Here is a 17,152-nt window from a genome sequence, read left to right on the forward strand (position 1 = left end):
AACAATCATTCACCAAGTAATACTTCATGGAAGAGGTGCTATTCCATACATGAGAACCACATCCTCTATTATCTCACAAAATGTTGTCAGTATTATTCTGCAGGAGAAAAGTAACTAGGATAACTAAATGTTTTTAATTCCTCCGCACTGATATTTTTTGGAAGACCCAGAATTAGTGTTAATTGCTATTTTCATTGCTTGTCAATCAAGTAAGAAAATGTTCATATGCACATAACACTAAAAACATTTTACAGTATTTAGATATTCCACCAGCAGAACCCTAAAATATTCTTTTATTATTTAGGGATTTTAAAAATAAGTGAATGTTGGATTTCAAAAATGACAACTTATTTCTTTAATAACTTTCCCATTTTCTCCATTAGTAAAGATCTATATGGCTAGTGCAAAACACGTGAGAACTTTAGCACTTCATTCTGAATTTATCAAAGGACCAAAATACCCTGCATTACTCACAAACAGCTGATGCTAATTCATTTGATTTCAAATCCATACAGCACAAAGTCCTGATAAATTATTAGTACATTCTGGCTTAACATCAAAAAAAAAAAAGAAAGAAAAGAAAATCAGCTTTGTAGAGTAATCTTTTATCTGCTCTTGTAAAACATACAGAAAAATGTAGGTCAAAATCAATAGCAATAAAGATAATATTTTTCCCCCAGATTTTTTAAGTAATCTCAACACCCAACACAGGGCTTGAACTCATGACCCTGAGACTGAGTTGGATGCTCTACTGACCAAGCCAGCCAGGCACCCCAATAAAGATTAATTTAAATTTAAAGATATATTTTTTAATAGAGGAAAGATTACTTTCATATGGAAAAGGGTCAAGAAATGCCAAATAAAGAAAAATGAGGGGCTAAGAATAATTTTAGCATATAGCAAGAATAATTTTAAAGCTATCATACAATATATATAACATCAAATAATACAATTATTATAAAATATATAACATGATATACATTTAATAGAATATTAAAGCTACTTTAATTAAAACAGTGGCATTGGGGGCGCCTAGGTGGCTCAGTGGTTAAGTGTCTGCCTTCGGCTTAGGTCATGATCTCAGGATCCTGGGATCAAGCCCCACATCCGGCTCTCTGCACCGTGGGAAGCCTGCTTCTCTCTCTCCCACTCCCCCTGCTGTGTTCCCTCTCTCGCTGTGTCTGTCAAATAAATAAATGAAATCTTAAAAACAAAAAACAAAAAACAGTGGCATTGGTGCACATATAGGCAAACAGAATATAAACCGCAATTGAGTCAGACTTAAGGTGGTTATAAAACAGAGATAGCATCAAAAATCAATGGAAAAGGAGGACCTGGGTGGCTCAGTGGTTAAAGCCTCTGCCTTCAGCTCAGGTCATGATCCCAGGGTCCTGGGATCGAGCCCTGCATCAGGCTCTCTGCTCAGCCGGAAGCCTGCTTCCTCCCTCTCTCTCTGCCTGCCTCTCTGCCTACCTGTGATCTCTATCTGTCAAATAAACAAATAAAATCTTTTTTAAAAAATCAGTGGAAGGGACGCCTGGGTGGCTCAGTTGGTTAAGCGGCTGCCTTCGGCTCAGGTCATGATCCCAGCGTCCTGGGATCGAGTCCCACATCGGGCTCCTTGCTTGGCAGGGAGCCTGTTTCTCCCTCTGCCTCTGCCTGCCTCTCTGTCTGCCTGTGCTTGCTCGCTCTCTCTCCCTATATCACTGGCAAATAAATAAATAAAAAATCTTTAAAAAAAAAAAAAAAAAAAAAAAAAAAAAAAAAAAAAAAAAAAAAATCAGTGGAAAAAAAAGATGGACTCAATAAATGATATTGGGACAACTGGCTATACATAAGGAAAAGATAAAATTAGCTTCCCAATTCACACCAAACACAAAAATAAATTCCAGATGAATTAAACACCAAATTGTAAAAACAAAAATTGTAAACCTTTAAGATGAAAATCTTTTTAACTTGAAGGTAGGTAAAGATTTCTTTTGGGGAAGGAGGGGGGCACCTGGGTAGGTAGCTCAGCCATTAAGAATCTGAGGTCCTGGGGTGCCTGGGTGGCTCAGTGGGTTAAAGCCTCTGCCTTCAGCTCAGGTCGTGATCCCGGGGTTCTGGGCTCAAGCCCCGCATGCAGCCCTGTATGCAGCCCCACAATGGGCTCCTGCTTTGGGGAGGGGGAGCCTGCTTCTCCCTCTCCCATGCCCCCGCCTGTGTTCCCTCTCTCGCTGTGTGTGTCTCTGTCAAATAAATTTTTAAAACAAAAGATTTCTTTTGGGGTACATGGGTGGCTCAGTTGGTTGGGCAGCTGACTCTTGTTTTCAGCTCAGGTCATGATCTCAGGGTCCTGGGATCAAGCACTGCATTAGGCTCCACACTCAGTGGGAGATCTGCTTCAGGATTCTTTCTCTCCCTCTCCCTCTGGCCCTCCCATGCTCTCTCTCTCTCTCTCTCAAATAAATAAATAAATCTTAAAAAAAAAAAAAAAAAAGATTTGTCTTAAAGCACACAAACACAATAATCATAAAGGTAAAAAAAATGCACAATTATAAGCTATAATGAAATTTAAGTCTAAAACTCTATAAACACGAAAAGATCACCACTGTCTGGGAGAAGCTATTTACGACTACATAAGAGTTAAGATTCCAAAGCATACCTTACCCCTCCCAAAAGGAAAACTCTAAAAATCAATTTTTTAAAAAATACTAAAAGCCAAAAGGTAAAAATAGGTAAAGGCTATACAAAGGGGATTCAAAGAAGAGAATATCCCAAAGACCAATAAGAAAATAACTCAATCTCACTAGTAATTAGGAAAAAAACACAAATTTATTTTTTTAATGATTTTATTTATTTTTTTATTAGAGAGAGAGGGAAAAAGCACGAGGGGGAGGAGGGGCAGAGGGAGAGAGAGAGAAGCAGGCTCCCCGCTGAGCCAGGAGCCGGATGTACGGCTCAATCCCAGGACCCTGAGATCATGACCTCAGTGGAAGGCAAACACTTAACTGCCTGAGCCACCCAGTGCCCCCATAAAAACGCAAATTTAAACAATAAGATTGTTTATACCTATCATATTGTAAAAACTAAAATATCTGCAATGTTAAGTACTCAAAAGGACGTGAGTAACACACACTCAAATACTGCTGGCAAGAGTGCAAACTGGTGTAACTAGGTAATGACAAAGGTAACTCATCACCCACCAATTCTATGTAGTGATTCTACACAGGATACATGCTACGTTTCTAGATATACATCCTTAAGAAACTCTTACATGTGTATGTTAGGAGACATATAGACAAATATGTATACCATAAAAAGTAAAATTGGAAGCCACTTAAATTATCCTCAGATAAGAGAACAGATAATTGTGGTATAGGCACAAAATAGGATACTATACAGTAGTTAAACAGAATTAACTGGCTCTCTATCAACATGACTAAATTTCAAATGTCATTTTAAATTTTAAAAATGCAGTTTGCGGGATGCCTGGGTGGCTCAGTGGGCTAAGCCGCTGCCTTCAGCTCAGGTCACAATCCCCCATGGGGCTCCTTGCTCCGCAGGGAGCCTGCTTCTCTCTATCCCTCTGCCTCCCACTCTGCCTGGTTGTGCTCGCACTCTCTCTCTCTCTTTCTGACAAATAAATAAATAAATAAAATCTTTTTTTAAAAAATGCAGTTTGCAGATGGAAATATACAATATGACACCACTATATGTATTTTTATGTTTGGGTTTTTTTTTTAAGATTTTGTTTATTTGGTAGGGAGAGAGAGATCACAAGTAGGCAGAGAGCAGGGCATGAGGTGGGCCGGTGGGGGAGCAGGCTCCCTGCTGAGCAGAGATTCCTATGCGGGGCTCAATCCCAGGACCCTGGGATCATGACCTGACCTGAGCTGAAGGCAGAGGCTTAACCCACTGAGCCATCCAGGCGCCCCTATATATATTTTTAAAACACACAAAACAATATATTACTTATGGGCACAAACATATGTAAATGTGAACAGAAAGGATCTATACCAACTTTAGAATAGTGGTTATTTCTGGGAAAGGTTAGTGAAATCAAAAAGAGATACAAAAGAGATTGAATTGGATCTGTAATGTTTTATTTCTAAAAATTAAAGTTCTGAAACAAATTTCACAATATGTTAACATTTAAATCTGGGTGGTGAACATATGGATATATGTTATGCTATTTGCTGTACTTTTCAGCATGCTCTAAATCTTTAAAGATTTTTTCTTCTTTTTTTTTTAAGTAATTTCTATACCCAACGTGGAGCTTGAATTTAAAACCCCAAGATCAAAAGTTGCATGCTCCTCTGAGTGAACCAGCCAGGTGTCCCATGTTTGAAACCTCTTGAAGTGTTTATAATTTATACTTGCTTAAATGCACAGAGCTTCTAGATACACAGTCAAGCAAGGAATAGTTTCCATCATAAAATATAAGTTGGAAATTATGAAATTAAATCACTAAGAAACTGGGGCGCCTGAGTGGCTCAGTGGGTTAAGCCTCTGCCTTCGGGTCAGGTCATGATCTCAGGTTCCTGGGATCGAGCCCCACATGGGGCTCTCTGCTCAGTGGAAAGCCTGCTTCCCCCTCTCTCTCTGTCTGCCTCTCTGCCTGCTTGTGATCTCTGTCCATCAAATAAATAAACAGAATCTTTTATTTTTTTTAAAGATTTTATTTTTACTTATTTGACAGGCAGAGATCACAAGTAGGCAGAGAGGCAGGCAGAGAGAGAGAGAGTGGGGGAAGCAAGCTCGCTGCTGAGCAGAGAGCCCGATGTGGGGCTCAATCCCAGGACCCTGGGATCATGACCTGAGCCAAAGGCAGAGGCTTTAACCCACTGAGCCACCCAGGTGCCCCAAATAAACAAAATCTTTTTTAAAAATCACTAAGAAACTGAAAATAACCCAATGTAGGCCTAGGAGCCCATTCAGGGGTATTAATATTGAATTGTGAGAAAGGATCTCATTGCAAGATTCTTACCAAAGATGACACACCCAGAGTATGGACCCTTAAGAACTGCACTGGAGCAAGTGTCTAGTATATTGCCAATGCAGGTGTTCCCAAGGGTTCACGGTTCTGCCAATTCAAGAATTTTCAAGAATAAAATTGTATACTTTCCTTTTTTTTTTTTTCAAGATTTTATTTATTTGTCAGAGAGAAAGCACAGCAGGGGGAGGAGAAGGCAGAAGAAGAAGCAGGCTCCCTGCTGAGCAAGGAGCCCGAAGTGGAACTTGATCCCAGGACCCTGGGATCATGACCTGAGCCAGAGGCAGACACTTAACCGACTGAGCCACCCAGGCATCCCCAACAGTATACTTTCACCTTATACCTTTGTACCTTGTTTTAAATACTTATAGAAAGGAATACATCCATTTTAAGCATAAATTCCTTTTGTTTCAAAAAGAAGCTATTTAGTAGTATTATAAAGAGTTCAAGTTTAGTTCCTAAAACATACTGCATTTCAAGATACTTTTTAAAAACTCCACTAAAGTAACATGCACAAACACGGCAGAAGGCTGATATGCTTTGGACAGCAGAACTCTGACCTCAGGAAACGAGACTACAAAACATTCTGAATTGTTTGTTTGGACTCATGGTATTGCACATAAACCATCCCCATTCAGAACTTGTCTTCCAAAACTACCTGAAGGTCAATTATTTGGTAAAGATGCCATTCACCCACAAAATATTACAAAAGGCTCGGCTTATTGGGGTACGTGGATGGCTCAGTCATTTGAGTGTCAGACTTGGTTTCAGCTCAGGTCATGATGTCCAGGTCATGGCTAGAGCCCCACGTCAGGCTCCACACTCAGCAGGAGTGTGCTTCAGATTTTCTCTCTCCCTCTTCTTCTCTCTCCCCCTCGGTCCCTCCCCACTCACACTCTCTCTAAAATAAATAAAATCTTCAAAAATACATACATACATACATACATACATACATAAATGGCTAGATTTCTACATTAGGCTATAAAAGTTTCATCAATATACTAACTGATACGAAATTTACTAGCCTGCCCTCCTCAAAATGTGAGATTAGGTCAATTTTACCTCTAGCATCTTTCTTTTTTTTAATTTTTTAAGAGATTTTATTTATTTGAGAGAGACAGAGAGAATGACCATTGGGGAAAGGCAGAGGAAGAGAGAGAGAGAGAGAGAAGCAGACTCCCCACTGAGCAGGAAGGCCAATGCAGGGTTTGATCCCAGGACTCTAGGATCACCTGACATCTTTCTACACCGCATTCAACTCCTAAGAGTTCTCTCCCTTAGATTTCTATTTAACATCATCTTACTTCTATTCCTTCACAAGAGATTACCTCAAGGAGGTATAAGAATTTATGAAGAAAGTGTTCCATTGGCTTTATTGGCATTACTGTATGTGTATTTGCAGAAAGGCACTGCTGAATCTCCAGCAAGTCAGATCTCTGGGCAATTTTGTTTCTTTTTTTGTTTTATTTTGTTTTTATTTGACAGAACGAAATCACAAGTGGGCAGAGAGGCAGGGCAGAGAGAGAGGGGGAAGCAGGGTCCCCACTGAGGAGAGAGCCCGATGCAGGGCTCGATCCCAGGACCCCGAGATCATGACCCGAGCCGAAGCCAGAGGCTTAACCCACTGCGCCACCCAGGCGCAGCGTCTTTGGGCAATTTTAAAAGATACAGTACAGGGACGCCTGGGTGGCTCAGTTGGTTGGACGACTGCCTTCGGCTCAGGTCATGATCCCGGAGTCCCAGGATTGAGTCCCGCATCGGGCTCCCAGCTCCATGGGAAGTCTGCTTCTCCCTCTGACCTTCTCCTCGCTCATGCTCTCTCTCACTGTCTCTCCCTCTCAAATAAATAAATAAAATCTTTTTAAAAAATAAAAGATACAGTACAAAAAAGTTCAGGCAATGTGGAAAGTCTCTCTTCTTTCCTTCTCAGTAACCAGGTGGTGGTGGTGGTGGTGGTGGTAGAAGGGGCCAAGAAGCAACACCAAACAGAGCAGCTTTACTAAGGAGCCTCTCCATACTTAGAATCAGCTCTCCTAAATATTTAAGGCTGTATTTCAAATTCTTTCTTTCCTCTACTTCTGATTCTATGATTTCAGAGAAGCTGTAGCGTAAGAGTTCTGATAGTGTGGAGGCCTGGGGCAAAGGCAGCCATTTGTATGGGGAGTTCATATATAACTAAGAGTCTGTATTTATATAAATAATAAGAATTAGAATGAGAGAATCTGTTTTATTACCAGCAAAAATTTAAAACAGCCAAGAGCACTTATTACCTAATTCAATCTTTTTGAAAGGTCAAAGGGAATCAAATACCTTTAAATCAATTCATCATTTACTATAAAATGTATCCAACTTATAATCCCATATTTTTTTTCTCATATAGTATATACACTAAAGAAGATAATGACAAAAATTATTTTATTTCATGTTCTTTGCTTTTTCAGATTATAAGCTTCAAGAAATTTTAAGGATTAATCAAGTTCTAATGACCTAGATGTTATTTACTGAATAATATCACACATTTTATTCTTCAGCCAATTTCCCAGATGAACTAAACATGATGCCCTCTTTTGCCCAGAAAAAGCAAAGGACAAGATATACAGGTTACTAATGCTACCAGTGATACATGTGATATAATGATACAGGGGGAAAAAAAAACTCTTCAATTACATACTGAATATAAATACCATTTACAAGGTGTCAGAATGCCAAAATTAAAGTAACCAAAAGCAATAATAATTCAAAATAGCTTTTCTTCCAAAAAAGGAAACTCAGAATTTATTTTAAAAGCGTCACAAGGCTAGCTCCATTTGTTAAACAATAAGCAGTTACTAGGAAATTATGGTTATCAGAAGAAGATAATCAAGGATGGGCCAAAGGTGCTCAGATTTTCCAAAAGATAGAAGGTAGTTTTTGAAAATTAAACTTTGACATCAACCTCCAAAAGCTCTAAGTAAGGTAAATCTACTCTTTTCTAGACCCTTGCAATTAAGTTCGTGAAGCAGGAAATAAGTAGCAAACTGAGCTGAATTCATATCCTGCCCCTGCTTCTTGTTAGTTGTAAACCTGGCAAATTAATGAGCCCCTATCTCTGAGAAAAACAATATTAATACTACCTAGCTTGCAGGATGGTTTTGTCAGGATTAGATGAGGTATGTTTGTATTTAAGTAATGGTACCCAAAGTATATTGATGTGTATCAGTCTAGAGAAAGGTCTCTAACAGCATGCTCAAGGGCTATTTCTGACCCATCTTATCTCCTTTTTAATAATGACTTGAATGTAGACACAGAAGTCATGATTTTAAACCTATAGGTGAAAACAAAATTGGCAGAAAAAGCCACTATATTGCATAACATGAAAGAATCAAGAATCAAAAAGACCTTGAACAAGTAGTAGATGGGCCCTGACCTTAAAAAAACGAGGACTGTAAAGGGGATAAATGTAAGGCTTTGTACTTAGGTTCAGTAAAACAATTGCACAATACATAGAACGGGTAGGGGAGCCAGTTTTAAAAGAATATGAGAAAAAAAAAGAATATGAGAGTTTTAATTGACTGCAAGCTCATTATGACCCAAGAGTGTGATTTACTGCAGAAAAAAAGCAAATATGATTTTACCCTGTATTAATAATGGTAGTATCTGGCTCAAGAGAATAGGAGTTCAGCATGTTCGCCACTAATCACTGTGTTCCACTTGGGGCACATTTTAGAAGAAACTCTGGAAAAACAGCGTTTCCAAAGGAAGGTAACCTAAATGATGAAGAGTTTGGAATACAGAATATTTCAGGAATTGGGGATGTTTAACTTGCAAAGAGAAAATCTGAGCGAATATGTAACCTGTCTTCAAATATATGAGAACCTATCATACGGAAAAGGAATTGTGTTTAGTTCTTTGTAACTCTAAACAGCTAAAAATTACATGGAATACCATATAAAAAAAGACATTGCTAACATGACACTAAAATGGGCTAGCTTTAATGGTGATGCACTCTCTACTGCTAGAGTATTCAGAAATTAGATCAGTTTCGTTTTAAACAAAAAGGTATTGAGCACCTACGCCCCAGGCAGTGTGCAAAGCACTCAGTGATGACAATGAATGAAAAACTAACATGGTCTCTTCTTTGAAGGAAGATAAACAGTAAAGGCAAATAACCAAACCAATAAATTTAAAATGACAAACAGATAAATCTCTAAGGAAAGGAATGGAGCTCTTCAAGAGCATCTAACAAAGGATCATGACTTGTGTGGGATCAGAACAGGCTTCCCTTGAGTAGATGAGTGATCCATGAGTAGGAGGTAAATGGTTGGGAACAGAACATCACAAAGAAAGGAAACAGTACGTGCAAAGACCTTGTGGTAAGAGAAACTACTAAAGTTCAAGGAACTGAATGGTTTATATAACCTGAGCATAGGGAGTAAGGCAGTGTGAGTAGAGAGAAGCAGGAGTAGAACCACAAAGGGCCTTAAAGGCCCAGTTTGGACTGATCTCCCAAAAGTAACCTGACACTATTGAAGTAGGGGTTTAAACAGCAACAGGCATGAGAGGAAACAACCAATGTGGAAAATGCTGTAAAGAGACTTCTAGTGAGATTCCCAAAGTAGTCCAAACCACAGATGATGGTAGTTTGGGGAAATGAGGTAGAAATGAGGATGAAGAGAGGTGGACAGATTGAAGATTTTTAGGATATTAAAATGACAGAACCCATGTGACCAGTAGTCCAGTGGGTTATTTGGGTATAATTTTTTTTTTTAGATTTTATTTATTTGACAGACAGATATCACAAGTAGGCAGAGAGGCAGGCAGAGAGAGAGGAAGGGAAGCAGGCTCCCTGCTGAGCAGAGAGCCCAATGTGGGGCTTGATCCCAGGACCCTGGGATCATGACCTGAGCCAAAGGCAGAGGCTTTAACCCACTGAGCCACCCAGGTGCCCCTATTTGGGTATAATTTAAAGCAGCAATGCCCACTCCACATTCTTTGGCCCTAATCATACCCTTTTAGAGAAGGGGTGGGGGTGGGTGGAACAGAATTCAGTGATGAATTTCACGGGGGGGCAGAGGATGTGGTGAGAGAGAAGTATGAAGGATGACCATGAACACCACCACCCCACCTTCCCATCCCCCACTGGTTTCTAGCCTATGGACGGTGACGCCATTCACAGGAAAAGTACTAACTAGGTGGGCTAAGATCATGGGTTTAGATGTGAACAGTAGAGTTTGAGGTGCCTTGATTTTAAATTGGCATTCTGACATATTGATCTGGAACTTAAAGGACAGATCTGGACTGGGAGTAAAATACTGAGAATCATTGGCATAGAGATGGTAGTTGAAGCTATAGGCTTAGAAGAGACTGCCTGAAGAGAGATGGAGAAGAGAGCCTTGAGGAATATCTGCATTGAATAACAGCGTAGAGGAGGGTGAGTCTGCAAAAGAGAGGTATGAGTAAAAACAGGAGCAATGCTGCACAGAAGCCATGGAAAGAGCGTTTACCATGAAGGAGGCTATGATCAACAAGGCCAAACGCTGTGGAGACCTCACGTCAGACAAAGAATGAAAAATGTCAATTAAGTTTAGAAGCAGGTTTCAGTGGACTGATAGCACCAGAAATCAGACCACAATGGGCTGGGGGGTGAGTAGGTGGTAAGCAAATATAAAAGACAATAAATGTATACAACTCTATGGAAATACCTGGCTGAAAAACGGGAAAAGAAAGGGATAGCTGTGAGGGTGGAGGGAAGGTTTGTCTTAAGATGGGAGAAGCTTAAGTATGTTAAGTGGGAACAGGTGAACGCACAGGAGTGGGGTTCCTTGGATGGGGAAAAAGAGAATCTGAAGCATGGGTAGAGGGAGAAGCCATTGATAAAAGGAGAGCCTATGGAGAATAGAAAGAAAAAGAGGTCAAATTAAATGACCTTTAAGGTCTTTTCTTACTCCATCATCTCATGACTTTCTTTTAGATGGGCCATTTAGATAGGACATCTGCATGCAAGCATAAATCCACGCAAACTTGTTTAAATATTCCAGTATAAATAAATCAGTCAAGCACATCCTTATCCCCTAGTGACGCAGTTAATGTCCCCAGGTTTATGACCAGTGTAATCTCTGGGCAGGATCCATCCCTCAGAGAGCTTTTAGCTCAAGGCACACTGCAGTACGGCACAGAACCAGCCCTATCTCCTCTTGCCAAACCCATACTACACCGCGATCTTAAGAGGTAAAGGAGGAAGTAAAATTTAAAACCATGGAACTACAACATAGACTGCTGCATTCAAAGCGACTGTCATTCATAAAAACAAAACGCGACACCCCCAAAGCATCCCCATTCCCAGCTGAAGACATTCCTGCCTGTTCCGACAGTGACAGGTCCCCCAGATGGCTGGGGTTTAACACTAAAAGTCATTTGCACCTCCTCCTCCCTTTCCCAAGACCTTTCACTTTAAAAGAAACAGAAATGAGTTCCTAATGATCCTTCCCACAGGCCTAGCCCCAACGCAGGAGACTGATCCCCCGCAGTCATTCCAGAGGCTGCACCTAATAAGCCCTAGCAAGGGGGTGCGGAGAAACCCCCCGAGCCCGTCCGACGGGGCTGGGACCGCCACAATCCTGTGGCTGGTGTGGGGGACGCGGTAACAAGCCCCAAGGGATAGAGAGGGAGAATTAAAGGAGACCCAGGAGACCCAGTGTAGTGAGGGGGTCGCCTCCCCTCGAGCTTCCTTAGGGGGATGGAGTTTCTGCGGAAGGCTAATCCCCCGTCACCGCTCCTACTCTCACCCTCAAGCCCTTCTCTGGCTTGCCGCCCCCTCCAACCCCCCATCTGCTCGCACTCACGCCCCCTCCCCTGGGGCCGTCAGGATCTCGGAGTGCCCGCGAGCCCGGCGCCCCCGCCTCGAGCCGCAGGTTCTGGGCCGGCACTCACCCGGCCCGCCATCTTCGCGGACACGTCCGGCTCCGCGGCTGCAGCTGGGCGCTTAGTAGAGCCCGCCCCCGCGCGCGCTCGCCGCCCTCCCTCGCGCAGGCGCGCAGCCGCCGTGAGACCGCGCGCGCGCCCGGACGCGTCCCCGGCGTCCCCCGCCCCGCCAGGCGCGCGCGGGTCCGCGGCCGCCGAGGGGCGGGCGGGGCGACGGCGCCATTTTGAGCAGGAGCTGCGGGTGCCTGTGTTCTATATTTCTGCAGAGCACCTGTCCGCTGGCGACTTTCTTAAGGGTTTCTTTTGCGAGTCTTGTCACAGCTGGCCGTTTGCGTCTGGCTGTGTAGCAAGGCCTCAGATGTTTTAATTCCTTAGCCTTGCTTCTCTTTGCCCACTGCTGCTTGCCCAGTTTCTGCCTCTGAGACTTTTTACCTTTCTGCTTCCAGACCTACTGAAATGTGCAAATGTGCCTAAAAGCACCCGGCGAGGGTACTGGCCTGCCCGAAGCTGGTTCTGAATTCAAGTTCTGCGTGGATTCAAGCTTTTCCCTGTAGGCAAGCTTGTTTACCTAGGTCCTGGAAATTATCAATGTTGGTGTTTATATTTAACTTTTGTGTAGCCTGGAAAACTCTATTTTCAGATTTAAGAGTGAATCGTAATTGTTGCTTTACCTTTATTTTCTGTATTTTAATTCATTATTGTTTATTTATAAAGATAATGTTTTTAACAATCTTTATGATTCCCCAGTATTGTTTCATTTTAGACAATAGGGCGGAATTTGAATAAAATATGCCCCAAATTTGCTCTTACTTCTTTTACCTCTATATTTCTACTATACCATTGCCTCGCTGGAGTCTTCAGAATAGAGGATAATAAAAATTAGAATTAATAATAGTAACAGCAGGGGTGCTTGGGTAGCTCAGTGGGTTAAGCCTCTGCCTTCAGCTCAGGTCATGGTCTCAGGGTCCTGGAATTGAGCCCCGCATTGGGCTCTCTGCTCAGCGGGGAACCTGCTTCCCTCCCCCGGCCCCCTCCTGCTGCCTCTCTACCTACTTGTGATCTCTGTCAAATAAATAAATAAAATCTTTAAAAATAATAATAATAATAGTAACAGCAGCAGCCTGCTGCAAGAAGATTCTGCTTAACAGATTCCCTGATGCTTTTATTGGCCCTGCCCCTGATAGCTTATATTTCTCTCCGTATTTACACAAGACAAGAAACAACAGGATTTGTTACCTTTCATTTCTCACAGTTGATTAGGAAAAAATAGTGGTTCCAATATGAGCAAAGGAAAACATTAGAAGAGGTGGGCACGCTTAGCGGTTTAAGATTGAGAATAAAAATCAGCAAGTGACCTGATGGCGGGCCAGGTACAGAAGAAACAAAACCAGGCCAGTTTTATAAACTCTCAGGCTATGCTTGAGAACCACATTGCTTTATTGGGCAAATCCGATGTTAACTAAATCAGTGGAGTTTATCAGGAAAGAGAACTAGTTGAATTCTGATCTATTAACTTGCAAAAGCTACAAAAACACTGAGAATGAATTGGGGAGCCTGGAGGTACAGGTTCTTGTCCCTTTTCATGCTCTGCCAACTCATTTGCCATATCTCTTTTCTGAGCCCCAGTTTCCTTATTTGCAAAGTGAGAGGTATAATTAGATGAGCTTAATGGCTGCCTCTTACATTTTTTGATACTCTGAATCTGTAAATCAAAGAGAGTTACCAAACAGATCCAGAAGATGATACTGGTTCTCAGTCCAATGACCTGACGTTATTTTCAAGGCCAGAGAATAATGCAAATATGTCTACACCACTGGTTTGTTACTAGGTAAAATAGATTGCAAGGAAAAATGTCTTTAATCTCTTCAACAGGGAGGCATACTTAACCACCTAGGAAAGATAAGCTTGCTGGAGAGGTTCCAGTGTGTCTTTAGAGCACATATTTCCATGATAAGCCAACCTTTGTAGCATCTCACAAATGATATAAGTTCAGTAGCATTGTGTATACAGTTCTACAGGTCCGTCTACCAAAGAAACTAAAATAGACATGAGCTCTTGCCCTTGAGGTACTTTACTTAGTGTCCAGCTGGAGCAGAAGGATTCTGAGACATTATTCCAGGCTGTTACAGTGTCTGTGCCTCCCAACTGTGCCTTGCTCTGATATTCAAGGTTATCTTAGTGGAGCTGATTCTGCATCACCTTTGAGCAATTCTTATAGTGGTAGTCAATAGAGAATAAATATTTTGCTGCTGAAATCTACACCCCCCTTTACTGGCCACAGTTCCTCTAGCTCATGCAACTTGGATACTGTCAGACAAGGTGCCCTGCCATTCCCCGGCCCAGGAAGGAGCACAGAACCCAAGCTCAGTCAGATGCTTCTCTCCCAGGCAGCTGCAACCTTGACTATCCTGAGGAAGATAGAAAACAGTGAGAGCTGATTTACTGCAATGGTGACACCTTGGAAAGATCATTCATGAATTATCTAGACCCCTGGAGTTTATCTGGTTTCCATCTTCTCCAAAATCTGGCTTTTTCTCTTTGCCTTCATTTGTTTGTCACTTTCTTTTTTTCTTTCCCTTCCTCAAAAGAAATACTTCCCTCAGCTCTTTATTGATCTTGAAATCCTCTTAATATGCTTTTCTTTTACAATGATAAAGTAGGTAAGACAGTTAACAATGATTTAGATTTACTTTATTTTATTTAAAGTAATCTCAGTGTCCAACATGGGGCTTGAACTCACACCTTCAGGATCAAGAGTCACATGCCCTACTGAATGAGCCAGCCAGGTGCCCCTAAATTTATCCTGAAGTATAAATGACCAGGATAATTTTCTAAGGGTTACAGGGCTTTTTAGGGAAGCAGGAGGTAGATGAGGGGAGACTAGGGAGAGTCAGAGAAAAAAGGGGTATTAGGGACCTTGAATGAAAGGACAAAAGATAATGACATAATGATGAATTAGACATAGCAGTGTCTAGGATTAATAACAGTGAGGAATGGAGGTGGTGGTGGTAGAGGTTTGATCGATATCTGTTCTTGTTGAATATGGCCACCACTGTGTGACCCAGTGTGACGGTTAATGTTATGTATCAATTTGCCTGGGTCACAGTGCCCAGATCCCTGGTCAAACATTATACTGGATGTTTCCATGAAGATATTTTTAGACAAGATTTACATTTAAATGCATGGATTTTGAGTACAGTAGATGCTCTCCATAATGTGGGTGGGCCTCATCTAATCACTTGAAGGCCCACATTAAATAAAATGCTGTTCTCTTGGAAGCAACAGGAAATTTTCTAGCAGACTGCCTTCTGACTTCATCTGCAACATCACATCTCCCTGGTTTCCTAGCACTCTGCCATTGGACTTGAATTGCAAATATTTCCTGAATCTCTAGCTTGCCAGCCGGCCGCATCAAATTTTTGGACTCCCCAAGCCTCCACAATTGCATGAGCCAATTTCTTAAATAAATCTTTTTATTTTATACAGATATTTACACAATACACCCTATTGGTTCTGTTTCTCTATAGAGAACAGACTAAAACACTGACTAATACACTCTATTTCCTATTAGTAACAATAACGTGATTCCAGGCTTCTACATAGTGAAACTTAATATCAGCTGTTCCTCCCAGATGGGTAACCAACATTTCTAGGTGGAGGCCTGACTCAAAGACTAAATGACTGCATGGATATAATTCTATGTTCAAATTATGGCCCATTAAACATCACTTAGTAAGAGCTCCATTGGAATGGGGCTTAGTAACTTTCTGGTATTTTGGTTGTAACAGTTGTAAGAATTTAACTGCGGGAAAAATTTCTTCTGTGTTTTGAAGAGTGAAGGCAATAGTAACCTAAGTAGAAATAAGCTGAATTCATGTCATCTGGTTTATTTAACAAAGCAATGAAGCTTTTTGGTGCTTGTCACATTGCCCAGAGGAAAACTACCTTTTGTCTGCGGAAACTCTAGGGTTAAATAAATGGTGCTGGGAACAGAGATGTGTTTTAGTCACTTCACGGTGTGGGTTTCAAACATCTTCCAGCAAGACTGCATGCAGGTGTTTCAGGGAACAGTGCTATGTAGGGAATTCGCCACTGCATTGTAAACGTCGAGAACATCCTCCAGTGGCTCTGTGTTGTAAGTGACAAGGACCTGTACCGCCCCTCTTGTAGAAGATGCCATTGTGAAGCAGATAAAAGTGGTCCCTAGAGCCCCTTTTACACCCTTCTTTTTGCACTGCTTCCTATTTTTCCCAAGTCCTTTACATATTAGCAACCTCATATATTACTCTTCCCAGAGGTATATGCAATTTAAGAGAATATTGCTGGGGACGGCAATGCTTATCCTAAACAAACGAATTGTTATTGGTGGAATTTCAGAGGTTGTGACCTCTTTCTAGGGAGCTTTATGTGGATAATGACCCTTACTCTTGCACCTCCAATCATAACCCACAGGTCAGCCACCCATGCCCTAAGCTCAGGCTTAAGGGAGACTCGCTGAAAATTTTATTTCATAGCCCCCATGGTAACCAGTTTTAGGAAAATGGAGTCACCATCTGTTTGTTTTCTGTTGGAGAAACCTATTTCCCAACACGATGAATAAGGCTAGGGAAGAGAGCAAAATGGAGAAAGGGTATGGAATTTTTAAAGAAAGGAAGGCAGGCTGGTGCAATGCGGTATTTCAGCTGCAGTCGGGTATTTTGGGTTTTGTTTTGTTTTGTCTTGTTTTGGTGGTGTTTTGTGTTTTTTGTTTTGATGAATATGTCTTTCATCTTTGGAATATCAAGGACAAACACCTATAGTCACAAAAACCAATTCATTCTGGAAAGTCTGAGTGGGCAGGAGAGATGATAGAATCCTCCATGGAAAGGAATGAATGTTGCTATGGAAACCAGATCATCCTCTAGTGAGAGCCCCAAAGTGTTTGCCAGGCTGCCTAACCCTGGATATTAACATTGTAGAGCCAGAGAGCTGCATGCCGGTCTTTGGAAAGGGATTATTCAGATAATTGGTCTGATGAGCTTTTATGCATCTTGCGAAAAGGAAGTCAGAGTCTCCTGGGAAGTGTCGAGTTGCCTGGATTCTTAAGACACTAGAGGTCAGTAAACCACAGCTCACTGGTCATAACAATACTGGCTATCTGTGATGGCTCTCAGGAGGGCTTTTGAGAAAAAGTGAAGGTTTGTATATGGTTTCTGCAGGGTGGTTTCTAGAGCAAGGAACATATGAAGTAGGGCTTTCCAAGAGAAGAAGATATCTCTTGAGCAGAAGTGTGACCAG

At 41.5% G+C, this 17,152-nt stretch overlaps 1 protein-coding gene across 1 annotated transcript in view; it reads right to left on the reverse strand.

Moving 5' to 3' along the window:
- NSF (N-ethylmaleimide sensitive factor, vesicle fusing ATPase) overlaps positions 1–12,000 on the reverse strand; it is a 151,383-nt gene extending 139,383 nt beyond the window's left edge. Inside the window, exon 1 of the mRNA XM_004772448.2 lies at positions 11,885–12,000. Coding sequence (XP_004772505.1) covers positions 11,885–11,896 — 12 coding nt within the window. The 5' untranslated portion in view covers positions 11,897–12,000. The remainder of the gene's footprint in view (positions 1–11,884) is intronic.
- Positions 12,001–17,152: the final 5,152 nt, after the last annotated feature.

The sequence above is a fragment of the Mustela putorius genome, unplaced genomic scaffold (genome assembly GCF_011764305.1).
Source record: "Mustela putorius furo isolate JIRA1106 unplaced genomic scaffold, ASM1176430v1.1 tig00000487_pilon_pilon_pilon, whole genome shotgun sequence".
Lineage (NCBI taxonomy): Eukaryota > Metazoa > Chordata > Mammalia > Carnivora > Mustelidae > Mustela > Mustela putorius.